Raw genomic sequence first — 15,434 nt, forward strand, 5'->3', positions numbered from 1 at the left:
ATTTTCAAAGGCGTCAAAAATCTACAAAAATGCTAATTTCTTCAATGTGAAGGTCACTCGGGGGCCTGAACTCACCATGATGTGTAAAATTATTTTCTTAATCATTCTACAAGGTTTGAAAGAAATATATGTAACGGTTTTTGGGTTATTTTCAATTAATGACGCCGTCGCCGGAATTTGGATCGCTTAGTCTCGCTTCCACTAAAAGTAGACGTGACAAAAACCGTTGACGTCAAATATTCGCATGATGTCTCGCCGATTACCACTCGGATGAATAATATTTTTATAATAAACTTCAGTTAGATTCTATTGTTTACGATTGAAAATAAACAAGGTTTTCTTTTGGTGTTCTGATTTACCACGATTGTTTAGTCAGATGCTTGGAGGCTAACGTAATATACTGTCACACAATTCAATTCATGAAACAAACGCATATTTTTCTATAAATATATATTTATCAATTTTAAGGAATGTGTTACCATGTTAATAAATGGAACGTTTTAAGCAACAATTTAAATATCACATACTGCAAAAATTAACAAATGTTTCCATGACAATATACATGAAAATCTGGTCAACAGTTTTGGAAATATGCATCGTCGGCAGAACATTATTTTGGCATAATAAGTTTCTCTTGACTTGGCATCATTTTAAAACAATCATTTGTTTGAACAGGTTATACTAAGTCACTTTGGTACATTTTCAACTCCCTGAGTAACTGTCTCCAATACAGTACATGTAAGTTTGTCCGTCATAGGATTTGTTATACCTCGTTTTTATTCCAATATCACAAATGTTAAATATTTGTACTATTTCTATAAAAAATACTGGCCTTTTACTGTCGATCTGCAAAAAAAATCTTTCTATTGTTTCGGAGTAAATAAAACAAATATCCGGCACATTGTTTTTCGTGAGACAGTAATACAATATCGTCAAAGTTTGGAGAAATAGCTAGCCACGTAAAATATCGAAGTTGTCCCAGTTTTGTGCGTAACTTATAAACAATCGGATAGAAACACTGCCTCTGTCTTTTAGATACTGTGTGTCAACATGTAACGTGTTTCATTCTACTGTACAGACCTTCACTATGTAAAGCCGTTACACTCCCTCGAACGTTGGTCATCACAGTCACTTGAATGTAGGCTGTCACAAGGTGCCACTGAATACAGAGTGTCAGTACGTTTCCTTCTATCAGATTCAGTCAGGCCATGTTTTTGTTTTACTAGTATGTTCTATTTATCCGACATACGCATTCACTGTATATTTCACTTTAAAGACTCAAGTTGCTGATACTAACAAGTACAGGCATTGACATAGTTACAGTTTTTCCTTAATTGATTAACTCTTCTGCCGAAAGATGGACACACTGCAGCTTGCAAGTAATAGTGTATGCAAAGTCATCCTTTAAACTCGCTAAACATTCGGCTATATCATCGTAATTATAGTTAACTTAGAAATACGGACAATAACACAGGATTGTCTTTCAATACATCCCAGTCAAGCGTCAGCTTTGAAGACACAGCTTCGAACTTTATACCAAACTCGCGTAGAAGCATTAGAAAGTTGACGACTTTAGGGAACCATTTATTGTAGTCGTTATGTCTCTTACAGGAGACATATCTGAACACGTCCAGCATATGTGTGTGCATTTGCTCTACATCATTTCGTTGTTGCAAGTCCATACACCGATCTATAAATAAAAGTTTGTACAATACATTTGCAATTAATGCATTTTGCAATATTTATGTATGTTTGAAGTTTAAATTTCTTCACAAAAGAACTAAAATCGCATTAAAAAATCGGGTAATCTTTGATGAAATGCTCGGATACTTTTCAAAGTTATACCAATTAAACAGATTCTGTTATTTTTCCGTTTGACTGCATTCTATTCTTTCTTAAAACATTTATTAATAATAAAAAATACATGATTATCGAAGGAATAGTATCTGAAAATCGTAAGCATAGTGTATGTCTTTTACAGGAAAATAAATATCGTCGAAATATTCAATACTAATTTATTTTAGGCCGATTGTGGAACAAGTTCTCCAATTTGTATTAATCACACTCGACACCTCCTTCCTGTTGGAATTCATCGTCATTACGGTAGAAGAGAAACCAGTTTGTAAGGGAGCTACTGGTGCCATTTTGACGCGATCGGGGATTGAACTACAACCTCCCGCACTCGAAGCGGACGTTCTACCACGAGGCGGTTAAGGCTATCGAGGCGGTGGTACTATCGAGGCGAAACAGAACCCGAAAGTCGTAGGTTTTATGTCCGATATAGGAACATAAATATTAAAGTCGAAAAAGGGACAAAATTTTGTACAAATTAATGCTAAACAGAGTTATGGAACCTGTACAATGCATGTCAGTTCATCACAGTAGACAAGTGTGTTTAAGTTTAAATCCATTCCCATTAGTTGGTACTGTTCGAGCTTCCACCTTACATACAAAACTAAACCAAAAATTGCTAAGTCAAAAGGGGTCAAAATTTTGTAAAAATGCAAAGTTGAGTTATGGAACCTGTGCGTTGTATGTCAAATCATCACAGTGAACAAGTGTGCGAAGTTTCAATCCATTCCCATTAGTGGGTACTGAGATGCCAGCTTACATATAAAAACTAAACAAAAAACTGCTAAGTCAAAAAAGGGGCATGATTTTTAAAAAAAATGCAACGTAGAGTCATGGCGCCTGTGCAGTGCATGTCAGATCATCACAGTGAACAAGTGTGTGAAGTTTAAATCTATTCCCATCAGTGGGTCTTGTGATATCCGCTTACATACCAATACTTAACCAAAATTGTTAAGTCGAAAAAGGGGCATACTTCTGTAAAAAGAAAAATAGTTATGGGACCTGTGCAATTTATCAGTTTATCACACTGAATAAGTGTGTGAAGTTTCAATCCATTCCCTTCCCGCAAGTGGTAACTGAGATACCAGCTTCAATACAAAAACTTAACCGGAAAATCGGGACGCCAATGCAGATATGCAAACGCCGACGCACGGGCGAGTCCAATAGCTCTACCTATTCTTCGAATAGTCGAGCTAAAAATGAAAGCAAACAATGTTCAAAACTTAAGTTATGTAGTTTTCACGAATTTTCGATTAAGAACTCAAATTCTACACCATCTAGATATCTGGATGACCTTTTGGAAAGGAATGATCATTCTATGTTTGTTAGTGTGTACCTGGAAAAGTAAGGCATACAGCACGGAGAGCGGCCGTCTCGTCTTTAGTTAAGTCTAGAGTTTGAGCAACACGAGATAGCGTGAAGGCCAGGTCTACCATCGAGTCACCCCATACCTGTAAAATACCACCAGATTACAATATGATTTTCATTTAAAGCTCTCCCCAAAACTATAAAAGATGAGCAGATTTAAGGCGGAAACTTTACAAGTTCATTTTAGTCGAACCTTTGTACATGCAACAGTTTTTAGAACATGATCTTAACATAAATAAACTGATAAGAAGAAAGTTGTTTAAGAAATAAAACTGGAACTTTAACCAAGGTCAAACTCGTGTCTGCTGAACAAAGTACTTAACAACATTTCAGCAAGTATATACCGACTTCCTTTTATCCGTGCTTTTAACAGTAATTGTGAGGCAGAATTAATAGGGTCTCTAGATGACACTACACCACCTTAAACTGAGTCTATATTGTACCTCTATCTAGCTACAGTCAATATATCAGCGAGTATATTTTTCTCAAGAACTATTATTAGTTGTTACCTGGGCTAGTTCTTCAGCATGGAATTGCCACTCACAGGCCCCAACCCGTAACTCTACATTAAAGCAACGTATATGTCCAATATACCAAATATCAAAACGTGCGGCTGAAAGCAAAACGTAACATATAAAAGTGATTGATCTAAGCAAACTTTTTTTATTTGATACTTATTATTCGAATCAAAACACAAGTTGGCTGCTTTTAAATAATAGTATGTTGAAATAAGCCAGACACGGTTCGGAGACCTAAGGCAAGGTCTCTGCTGCAACCGTGGTGGTGAGCCCAGGCTGGCAAAGTTTTATTAAGTATGCACATATTATGATAAGAAAAGGCAAACATGTCATTTTTGTGGCTTCTGATAAGGAGGCAAATTCTTTCCAATTCGATCTGATAAATTACACAACTGGTCATTCTTCGTGAAATTGTCTGTTATACTCCCAGAGATCTAGGTAGTTCTGGCAGGAAGCCGAGAAAACTGGTAGTCTAGTGGTTTAGTAAGAAATCTTGAAAATAGCACAAAATACAACATAAACAGAGTCATATATCAGAAAATCGACGAATACTGAATTTACAATGAAAACATTTACCTTTTACTAATGAAACTTGATCCTGAGAAGGGAGTTCTGCAAAACCGGGTAAACTCTTGGCGAATGCTAACATTCCTTGCACACCTTGTTCAAGGTCATTTATAATTTTTGTCATTACTTCCGCCCTTATGTTCTCCGTTAACGGTAACACGGATTTATCGGACTTTATTCTTGTCATATCATTTCCGGTGTTAGTAATGCTCTCGTTTGATTGTACCCGTAATCTGTTAACATCATGTGCGGTGTCAGCAACAACACTTTCTTCCCGAGCTGTCAGATTCTCAAGGTTTTTAGCACTTAAAGTGAGGTCTTCATTTTGGATGTTTTTAATGCTTCCACTTAAATCTGGAGGAAGTTCCATTTGGATTTTGGCGGGAGAATGTATGGTGAGTTCCGTTTGTGAAGTTTGTACGTTGAGATGCCCTTCTTGTGAGGTATGTTGGTCATTTCGTGCGGGCGGTTGCTCTGTCTGTGTAGTGAGACGTGTATCTGTGGTAAGGCATTCTGACGGTGTATGGATGCGTTGTGTGACTGTGTCGAGTTGTTCAGACTGTCTGGAGAGGTTTTCGGTTTGTGAAAGTAGTCTCTCTTTTCTGCACATGTATCTTGTCTAAAAATGAAAAGACTTTGAAGCATTACATACTGTTCCGGCAAATGTTGCTAGGGAAGTCGCACAACAAATCTAATTTATCTGAAATATTTGCCTTAATGTCAACAGTGCTAGGAACTATTGATTTACGCGAGTTTTACTGGGAAATGCAAAATCACGTTCAGTTGATGAATTTTCATAATCGGTAAGAAATTTAGAAAGTTTTAAATAAGCCATTGCTGCAATATTATCTCCACAGTATCATTTATACAGATACTAATGTTTTAAATTAGGGTTTTGAATTAATTTACTTTATACTATTACAACACAATTTGAATTTTAAGGCAGTGGACCCGTAATTGTAATGTTTAAACAAGAGCGCTCGACTATTTCGATGCTGGATAGTGAAACTGGGCACATCTGTGGAAGCTGGAGCTGTCACTGGAGTGTTTAATGACTCCAATGGTGGATGAAGATATTGAACTATAGCTTGAGTCTGTGTCAAAAATATTAAGTAATAAGAGAGATAAAGAAAAAGTGTATCAAAACACTAAATAAGTATAATTCTAAGCAAAAAGAGGGCATAATTCATAAAATATTGGTGCAAGAGTTAAGCACCTTGTGTCAAAAGATGTGGGTGATGATGTGGAATAAATACTTCAAGTTTGAATCAAATCCATTTAGAAATAACTGAGATATAGTGATAATGCATCAAAATTAACCTTAAATTCTAAGTAAAAGGAGGCATAATTCATGAAAAATTGGTGCCAGAGTTATGTACCTTGTGTTATATGATGTGGGTGATAAAGTGGAACAACTATTTTAAGTTTGAATCAAATCCATTTAGTTATAATTGAGATAGAGTGAAAGTGCATCAAAACTTTAACCTGAAATTCTAAGTAAAAGTGGGGGAAAATTCATTAAAAATAGGTACCAGAGTTAAGGACCTTGTGTCATATGATGTGGGAGATGATGTGGAACAACTACTTCAGTTTGAATCAAATCCATTTAGTAATAATTGAGATAGAGGGAAAGTGCATCAAAACTTTAAACTAGAAATACAAGTTAAAAGGGGGGATAATTCATGAAATATTTGTGTGAGAGTTATGGCCCTTGTGCCAGATGATGTGGGTGATGATGCGGAATAAATATTTTAAGTTTAAAGCAAATCCATGAAGTAATTACAGAGATAAGGAGAAAAAATAGAAAGTTTAAAAAAAAACTTTAACCAAGGTGGGGACGCGGAAAGACGCCGACGCCGACCCCGGGGTGAGTAGGATAGCTCTCTAGTCGAGCTAAAATGCATTTGATAAAATTAACATTGTTTCGCACTGTATTGAAATTTTTAAACAACTTTTACCGTGCCGTTGTTGTTGTTGTTGTCTTTCTTTTAAATTTCGTATTAAATAATTTGTGATACAGGAAACCTGCAATGTAAATATATAAAGAAAACAACTTTTCTGTATATCATATTAAAAACATATAAGTTTAACTGATACTGAGTGAAGAGTTTTGAGATGTTTATTAACACTGCAATGAGTATTATATTGTGTTCAACTTACATATACTGATAACTGTCTTTCCCGAATGAGATCGTCATTGTAATAGTCATCTAGAAATTCATACAACATTTTCTGTCCGGTAACAAGCACTCTCAAAGTTTCTTCTAACAGCGACTTCCGGAGAAGGTCATTCTTGTATTCCATATAATATGTATCGCTGTTGAACGAGTCCACGGAAGTCCAATCGGGACTCTCATCACTTCCCTGCTTTTGTAGCCGTTTCACTTCTAAAATGTTCTTTGACCGCAGTTCGTGTGTGTATCTGCCAGTTTTGATGGCATTTTTTGACATGCCAACTTCAATACAGCGCTTGAAACGACAATGTGAGCATGCTGTTCTTTTCCCACCCACTGTTTTACAGTCTCCCGAACCTGTACACACGTACGGTTCTGTCTTGCAAATACTCCGACGGAAAAATCCCTGAAAACACAGGTATGCGCATGAAAAATCCATTGTTGTCAGCTTCAGATATATACATGTAAAATACAATTTTGTATCAATCGGTGCACCTCATCCACTGAAACTGTCAGATACTGTATGCGCATTTTTTTTCATTTAGATCCACAATTATTATATATAAAAATAATTTTCTTAAAACATTCAGCGTGACAAATATGCACATTTCTTAAAAAAAATGAAAAATTGATTCATCCAGATAATTATCTACTATCACTGGACGCACCTTTATATTTAACATAGCTAATACAAATGAGCATAAAAAACAACAACAAACAACGGGGGACTCTAAATTAGTTATTTTTTTATCCATTCCGTTTTCTTTTCTTTTTTGTTCAGGTGCGCAAATACCATACTTTAATACTAGCGATCAATTTGCCCAAGTTGCAAAAAAATGTATGAAAGATATAATTATTAACTTTACCTAAAACATTATTTCATTAAATAACCCCAAAATAGAACTTCTTGAAGATTTCTCCCTAAGCGCATTGCGGAGCTCAATCCTTTTGTTCTTGCAGGACAAATGTACATTTTAGTTACATGAAATTCTTTGGAGAATCAAAGAAATGAAACGACTGCCTACGTGATACATACTCACGGCTTACAGTTTCACGGTTTATAAATAATTAGAATTGCGTCCATAGGAACAGACCATCTTCACTTGAAGGGTGTTCGAATAAAAGTTTGAAGCAAATTGTATTCAGATAAGGTTGTACATCTGAGCAACTTTGAATCCATTCCTTCGCAAAGTGTACGAGGAGTAGAACACACCATATTTCTTCACTATGGCCTGTTTTGTGAAATTAAGAAAGGGCTATAATTTACAAAAAAGTAGCCGCAAAAAAAATCCATCATTTATGGTCATCTTCACATGAAGGTCCTTCATCTGTGAAACTTTCAAGTATATCCTTTCAGTAGTGTTTGAGGAGTTGAAGAAACAAGATTTTTCTCTATATTCTATATAGAATACTATCAAAGGGCCATAACTGCGGTAAAAATAGTCACAGCAAAAGTTCCTTCCTGCACATAAAGCTTGTTCATCTGTGAAAGTTTGAAGCAAATCAGCTAAATTCAACCATGATGATAATGGAGTTTTAAATTAAACACTATTGGTTTTGATTCAGAACTATTGGTTTTAAGATTAACAATTTTAAGATTTTAATAATAATTCAACAGGATTGTTTCAGTTTTATTAGGTTTTAAGCTCAACATTTAAGATTTTTAAGTAAGCACTATTTGGCTTTAAAATTCAATACTATTAGGTGTTAAATTCAGTATTACTGTGGTGTCGGGGTGGGGAGGGGATTTCAAAATCATTACAGTGTCAGAGCTTTTAGACCTTCTTCAAAAAGTATTTTCCGGATCACAGTGTTTTTGTACTTCATACAAAAAATTTTCGAAAAACAAAAGATAATACATAGCTACATTTTATTGTAATCTGAGAACGAGCCGCTTTAGAAAATCGGTAGTATGGATTTACCTTGCAAGCTTCACATGTATTCACTCCATAATGATAACCAGAGGCCCGGTCACCACACACTCGGCACGGGGGTAACAAAGGTGGCCTTGAGGTGCGGGAGTTCGTTCTGGACTTTTTCTGTGGGCTACACAACTCCTCATAGCTGTATGTAAAAGAAAAATGATAAAGACACAGCTGCATTCTCTTTGTATACTCGTGCTTTAACAACTTAAATAATGTTGATTGGTGAGTTTTGATAATTTACTGACGCTGCAATATGTGCATATCAAGGTATATGTCTCTTTAATGGTGGAGGAAGACAAGCTACATGTCCATTTATATATAGTTGCCACCGGTAACTTTTAGGTGTATAGACGCTCCAATTCCAGGATCTTCCCTGGGCCAGTGTACATCAACGGTAAAAGTCAGAAAATTTATGATGGCTGATGTATGCCAGAACGACAAACGCCGTTATGGCACCCGCCGAACATCGCCTTCACACGGACTAATGTCGCCCCGACAAATATCGCACCGTTTCCGCATAAACAGTTACCTTCGAGCCGGATATTTCCATCTGCACCTACAGCCAGTGAAAGAATCTTATATTCTATAATAGACGAAGAAATGAAGAGATTTTTATGGAAGAAAAGAAATGCAGCAGGCAATGTGTAAAACACCCACACATGAGATTCTTATCCGAATGATAATTACTTTAAGTTAGCGGGATCGAGCTCATGATCCAAGGTTTCGTAGTCGACCGTGGCAGCATTGAACCGTATTTTTATTTTACAAGTACGAGCAAGCATTCCAGTACGGATTCATTTATCAATAGTTTGCATTACAGTAAAATGTATTCATTAAAATAGGTTAAGATGCAGAGTAATAAACTAAACATCCTTGAAAATAAGACACATTTCCTTCACTAACATGCACTTATGATTGTGTACCGAATCCAAAATCATTTAATTTTAATGACATGGTTTTCTTTTGATTTTGACCTAAATGGCTTTTTCGTTGAGGAGTTGGTACATGAATTCGAGGATTTCAAATTTTCAAAATATTTTTTCCGTTGGGATTAACTTTGTGGACTGGAGCCACATCAAAATCACGAAAACTAGTACCCGATGAAAACCAATGATTTCATAGTATCATGTGGAAATAAATGGGTCAAGAAATTGTAAACTGTCTTTTATTAATATCGCAGATAATGTAAGCCAACTATGATACTCGAGTTCGGTAACCTATGAATTCTACGTGTCTAACTGTATGTGATACTGAACTCGGTTTAGACTATATAGCGTGGTCGATCCAGGCACGAAACTAGAGCAATAACATTATCAGCAGTTATACGGTCCAAGCGAAGTTGCACTTCCATCAAGCAAGAACCCAGAAGTACTAGCACAGGAGTTCAGCGATTTCTTCATAGATAAAATAGAAACAATCAGAACTAATATTTCATCCCAGGATCAGAGTGAATCAGTAACTCCAGACGACGGACGCATAGAACTATGTGATACTGCGCGTTTGGCTAGTTTCAGTCCAGAAACAGAGGAGGAGGTGAAAAAGCTTGTTCAACAGTCAGCTTATAAGTCATGTGAATTAGACCTTCTTCCTACATGGCTCTTGAATAAACGAACTTCTCCCAATATTGACGAAAATTGTTAACATCTCTCTACAAAGTGCAATCGTGCCAAAATCATTTAAAACATCACGAATAAAACCATTGTTAAAAAAGCCAAGTCTTGACCAGGACACACTCAAAAATTACAGACCTGTTTCCAATCTGCCATACCTCTCAAAATCCTCGAAAAAGTGGTAAACAGAAGAATTGAGGAACATTTGACAAACAATCAATTTCATGAAATAAACCAGTCAGTATACAGAAAATTTCATTCAACTGAAACTGCATTGTTAAAAATTCAGAACGACATTCTCGAATCCTAGACAAAGGTGAGGTCACAGTACTTGTGATGATGGACCTGTCGGCTGCATTCGACACCACTGACCATAACAGCCTTCTTCATAGACTCGAATTTAACTTTGGATTCGCTGATAAACCTCTTCAATGGGTGGCATCATATCTAACAGACTGCTACCAAACAGTATGCATCGATGGCAAACTCTCTGAACCAGTCCTTATGAAATTCAGTGTTCCTCAAGGATCTGTTCTAGGCCCAAAATTCTACAGGATGTACACTAAGCCAGTCGGGTCCATCTGTAGAAACCACGGTCTAAACCACCATTTTTATGCGGATGACTCCCAACACTATCTACCGTTTAAACCAGTTGACCAAGCATCAAAGGCAGCCACAATCACGCGAGTTGAACAATGCCTAAAAGAAATCATCTCATGGATGAATTCAAACATGTTAAAATTGAATGTAGACAAAACTGAAGTAATTCTTTTTTCGAGTCAAAAACACTCCAAACATGTTGAAAGTCTATAACTGAAAGTTGGCTATTCGAGCATAAGACCATCATAAACTGTTCGAAACCTTGGTGCTACGCTTGATTCGAACATGCACATGGACCATCATGTTAATTCAGTGACTCGAACATGCTATGGCCAAATACGACAAATTGGTCACATTGGACCATATTTGACAACTGATGCCACCAAAACCCTTATAAACTCGCTTGTGACCTCACGATTAGATTACTGCAATGCTCTTTTGTATGGCGTGCCAAAATCAACAACGATCTGCGATATGTCACACGTTTAATTGTAAAGCGCCCTATAATAATAATAATAATAATAATAATAATAATAATAATAATAATAATAATAATTATACAAAGGTTTAACGTGACAGTTCCACAGAAAAAATAATGTTATGGAATAGTCTGACAGTTTCTAAAATAAGATAATACATGCTTAGGCATGTCTGCATCGGATCAAAGTTACGAATGTCCTTGTCCGGACTTTGACAAACATGGAGCAATCTTTCTTTTAACTGGCACGGTGTAATGTACAATATCCGAGGGTAAAATGACACTTAGAGGTCAGAGGTCAATAAGATAAGACACGTTAAGGAATGTCTGCATCGGTTCAAAGGTCACGACTGTTCTTGTCCGGACATTGACATACATGGAGCATGGCACATCTGTTCGCATCAATGAAGGGGCGACGGTGTTGTGCACAAGGGTAAAGTGACACTTAGAGGTTAAAGGTCTTGATAATTCCTATCCGAAATGTATCTTTGGCACCCATTGAGCAATTTCTTTAATTGACAGACATGTTTGCCGCCGCAATGAGAAGGCGATGGTGTAACACGCATATCATATTTCAAAGGTCAAGGTCACATTTGGGGGTCAAGGGTTACGTGTTATCATTGTGTGGACTGTAACTTTGGTATTCATAGAGCAATCTCGCCAGAAATGTTTGTCTCAATAAGGCGGCGTGTGGCGCTTTAGGCTCATATCTCAAGAGTCAAGGTCATACTTTGTGGGTCAAAGGTCAAGTCTGATATTGTCCAGACTATAAATTTGACAGACACGGATCAACCATGCAAATAATTGCAATAAAATATAGCGTCTAAGTCAGAATCCAATGAATTGTTGTGTGAAAATCGGCTAAGCAAGAATCCGATGAAATAAATATAACTTTTAATCGAAGCAAGACGCCGATAAAATTTCGTCTGTACCAAGAATCCTATAAAAAGGAATTTAGAGAAATCAACACTTGTTTTACCCATAGGTGTAGTCACTATTTCCACTAATTCCTGGCTCGCTCCTGTTGTTTTCTGCATCAGCGAAAGCTGTCGGAGGTCCGCACGATTCGGGGTCCCCTGGTGGTGCGCTACCTTCTGAAATATAACGCACTGTGCATTGTGATAGTGTTCTGTCAAATGTACATTCATAAAGCTTACTTTTCTTTCAATGTGGGGCTTCCGTGGACGAGTGGTTAAGGCAACCGACTTCGAATCACCTGCTCCTCACTTGCCAGGTTCGAAACCTCGTTTGCAATGTAGAATCCTTCATGTGAGGAAGTCAACCAGCCGGATTACAGAAAGTGTGTGGTTCTACCCATATTCACGCCCATGCCGCCTGGAGCGGCACCTTGAGACTTCATCCACCATCAACGCTGGAAAAGTCGTATATGACATAAATTGTGTCTGTGTGACTTTAAACGCAACAAAATAAATAAATAAATAAATAAATAAATAAATAAATAAATAAATAATCTTCCTACATTTGCACAAGCTTTGATGAAGTATTATCCCCTTAAAAAGCCAAACTCCAAAGTAGACACATTCTGCTTATTCTAATATTTTTACAAGCCGTGCCTAGTATTTACTAGTACAATACGAAATTTGTTTTCGACTTGTGAAATACAACCCATATCTTTTTACAGTATTTATATAAGTATAATAAATACAATTATATGTACCTTCTGTATATGACAGCGCATCCATCGTCCCTAACAAAAAATTGTCTGCGGTAACATTTAAATTAAGATTCTTCATCCTGTCCCCCATTTGCACTTTATAAGTTTCCAATGTCGTCTGCTGTTGCAAACCGGACTGTAGACTAGGGCTGCTCATTTTTCGTACCAACAGCGATCCTTCGGTTGCGTCACGTTTTACAGATGTCAGTGCGTCTGCCGGTGTGGATTGATTTATTCCGCTGAGTGGTGAACAATTCCTTTCCAGTACGAAATTCAAAGCGTTCTCTTCACGAAGTGTTATTAAGCCCTGTGTCTTTAATCCAATGTCTTTTTGTTGGAACGAATAATCAAATGCCGACATTTTTCTACGCTTCATATACGGGTTACAATCGTGTTTTCAAACCCGGTAGTCATTATGAAAACCCAGATAAATCAATGTACACCTGAAAAACAAACAGATAATAAATAAATTCCAATTTAGACAGTCTTATTTTAGATGTTTAATCGTACTCGGTCACATTATTAGAATAAAGAAGGTGTGTGTTGTGGGGGGAGGGGATTCTAAAATCCATACGTATACTGTATGTTAAATTGTAAATTTCTCTAATTTTATTTGAAAATCGCGTTTAAAATCTTAGAACAGATAAAATGCCCATGTTATTTACCGAAATACAAATTTACTATTGCATTTAAATTACCTTTGCGTCCGTGTAAGTTAATATCAATATATCCCAGTATACAAAACAAGTGATAGAACGAAACAAAAACTTTAAAGTTATAGGTTCTATAGTCTGTTGAGTTTATACAGATCAATGGCTTAATGCCAGGTAGCAATTCATATTTAAAGACCCACATGCACCTGTGGTTTACAACGAGCTGCACAGTATGCAAATGAGCTATTATCACATACACTGAGTCGGTTAGATATGCTGTTTAGGCCACACCAAACTGGTAAGTTGTTCATCGGATTTTTTTCTGAAAAATTTGAGGCGGCGAGCGAAAAAATAATTTAAATATTTTTTTTGGTTTTTGAGAAAATCAGGAGCGACCGAAGAGCGAAGAAATATATTTGTCTTCATTTGGCTCTCGACTGACTAATAAAAACCTTAAAATAGAATGTATAGCCCTTTTAAATTAACAAGAGCTGTCGGAGGACAGCAACGCTCGACTATTCAACAGCCTTGTCAACTGAATTAATATGAAAGTCGAAAAAGGGGCATAATTTTGTAAAAATGGGAAAAAGGGTTATGGAACCTCCATAGTGCTTATCAGCTCATAAAGTGAACAAGTGCATGAAGTTTCAATCCTTTCCCATAGGTGGATACTGAAATACCAGCTTACATACAAAAACTTAACCAAAAACTGCTAAGTCGAAAAAGGGGCATAATTTTGAAAAAAATGCAAAGAAGAGTTATGGGACCTACACAGTACATGTCAGATCATGACAGTGAACAAGTGTGTGAAGTTTCAATCCATTCCCATTAGTGGGTACTGAGATACCAGCTTACAAACAAAACCTTAACCAAGAATTTCTAAGTCGAAAAAGGGGCATAATTTTGTAAAAAAGCAAAATAGAGTTATGGAACCTGTGCAATGTAGGTCAGTTTATCACAGTGAATAAGTGTGTGAAGTTTCAATCCATTCCCGCAAGTGGTTACTGAGATACCAGCTTACATACAAAACCTTAACCAACAATTTCCAAGTCGAAAAGGGGCATAATTTTGTAAAAAAGCAAAACTGCATGCAGAGTTATGGAACCTGTGCAATGTAGGTCAGTTTATCACAGTGAATAAGTGTGTGAAGTTTCAATCCATTCCCACAAGTGGTTACTGAGATACCAGCCTACATACAAAACGTTAACCAACAATTTCCAAGTCGAAAAAGGGGCATAATTTTGTAAAAAAGCAAAACAGAGTTATGGAACCTGTGCAATGTAGGTCAGTTTATCACAGTGAATAAGTGTGTGAAGTTTCAATCCCTTCCCACAAGTGGTTACTGAGATACCAGCTTACATACAAAACCTTAAACAAGAATTTCAAAGTCGAAAAAGGGGCATAATTTTGTAAAAAAGCAGAATAGAGTTATGGAACCTTTGCAATGTAGGTCAGTTTATCACACTGAATAAGTGTGTGAAGTTTCAATCCATTCCCACAAGTGGTCACTGAGATATCAGCTTACATACAAAACCTTAACCAAATCAGGACGCGGACGCCGATACAGACACAGACGCCGACGCATGGGTGAGTCCAATAGCTCTACTATTCTTTGAATAGTCGAGCTAAAAAGTAAGTCCCCAGGGATTGAGAAAATCTAACCCGCAGACGCACAACAAAGCGAACTCGTGAAAAATGGTAATAACATTGTCAAACAGTACACTGTAATCAAATATCGAATTGAATATTTACTGCTATAGATGAAAATGTACATTCTTAGCTGACTTTTGAAGGTTTTGATACATCAAATATCTATTTGAGTGTTGCTAGATCTATTAAAGCTCCTGATTTGAAACTTAGAACAGTTATTTACTGTCAAAGTCTACACCAGGAGAAACAATACTCTTAAGTCTGAATCTAGACAGAGTTATGCCCCTTTTTAACATAGAATATTTTTAATTAAGTTTTATATAATGACCAATAGCTCTGTACTTTAATAACTCTGACTATTATGC

General features: G+C 36.6%; 1 protein-coding gene across 6 annotated transcripts in view; it reads right to left on the bottom strand.

Annotated features, from left to right (window-relative positions):
* Positions 1-435: 435 nt before the first annotated feature.
* The window catches only part of LOC123535638 (bile acid receptor-like), a 30,974-nt gene continuing 15,975 nt past the window's right edge, over positions 436-15,434 (bottom strand). For 5 of the 6 annotated variants that reach the window (XM_045318369.2, XM_053529195.1, XM_053529194.1 and 2 more), the window contains 8 exons: positions 12,770-13,209; positions 12,071-12,185; positions 8,401-8,542; positions 6,465-6,884; positions 4,314-4,923; positions 3,729-3,832; positions 3,188-3,302; positions 436-1,690 (listed from right to left, as the gene is read on the bottom strand). In XM_045318369.2, coding sequence (XP_045174304.2) covers positions 1,446-1,690; positions 3,188-3,302; positions 3,729-3,832; positions 4,314-4,923; positions 6,465-6,884; positions 8,401-8,542; positions 12,071-12,185; positions 12,770-13,142 — 2,124 coding nt within the window. In that variant the 5' untranslated portion in view covers positions 13,143-13,209 and the 3' untranslated portion in view covers positions 436-1,445. Of the gene's footprint in view, positions 1,691-3,187; positions 3,303-3,728; positions 3,833-4,313; positions 4,924-6,464; positions 6,885-8,400; positions 8,543-12,070; positions 12,186-12,769; positions 13,210-13,464; positions 13,860-15,434 lie in introns of those variants that run through there. The other variant, XM_045318372.2, reaches the window with a different exon arrangement.

This window comes from Mercenaria mercenaria, chromosome 17, assembly GCF_021730395.1.
Source record: "Mercenaria mercenaria strain notata chromosome 17, MADL_Memer_1, whole genome shotgun sequence".
NCBI lineage: Eukaryota > Metazoa > Mollusca > Bivalvia > Venerida > Veneridae > Mercenaria > Mercenaria mercenaria.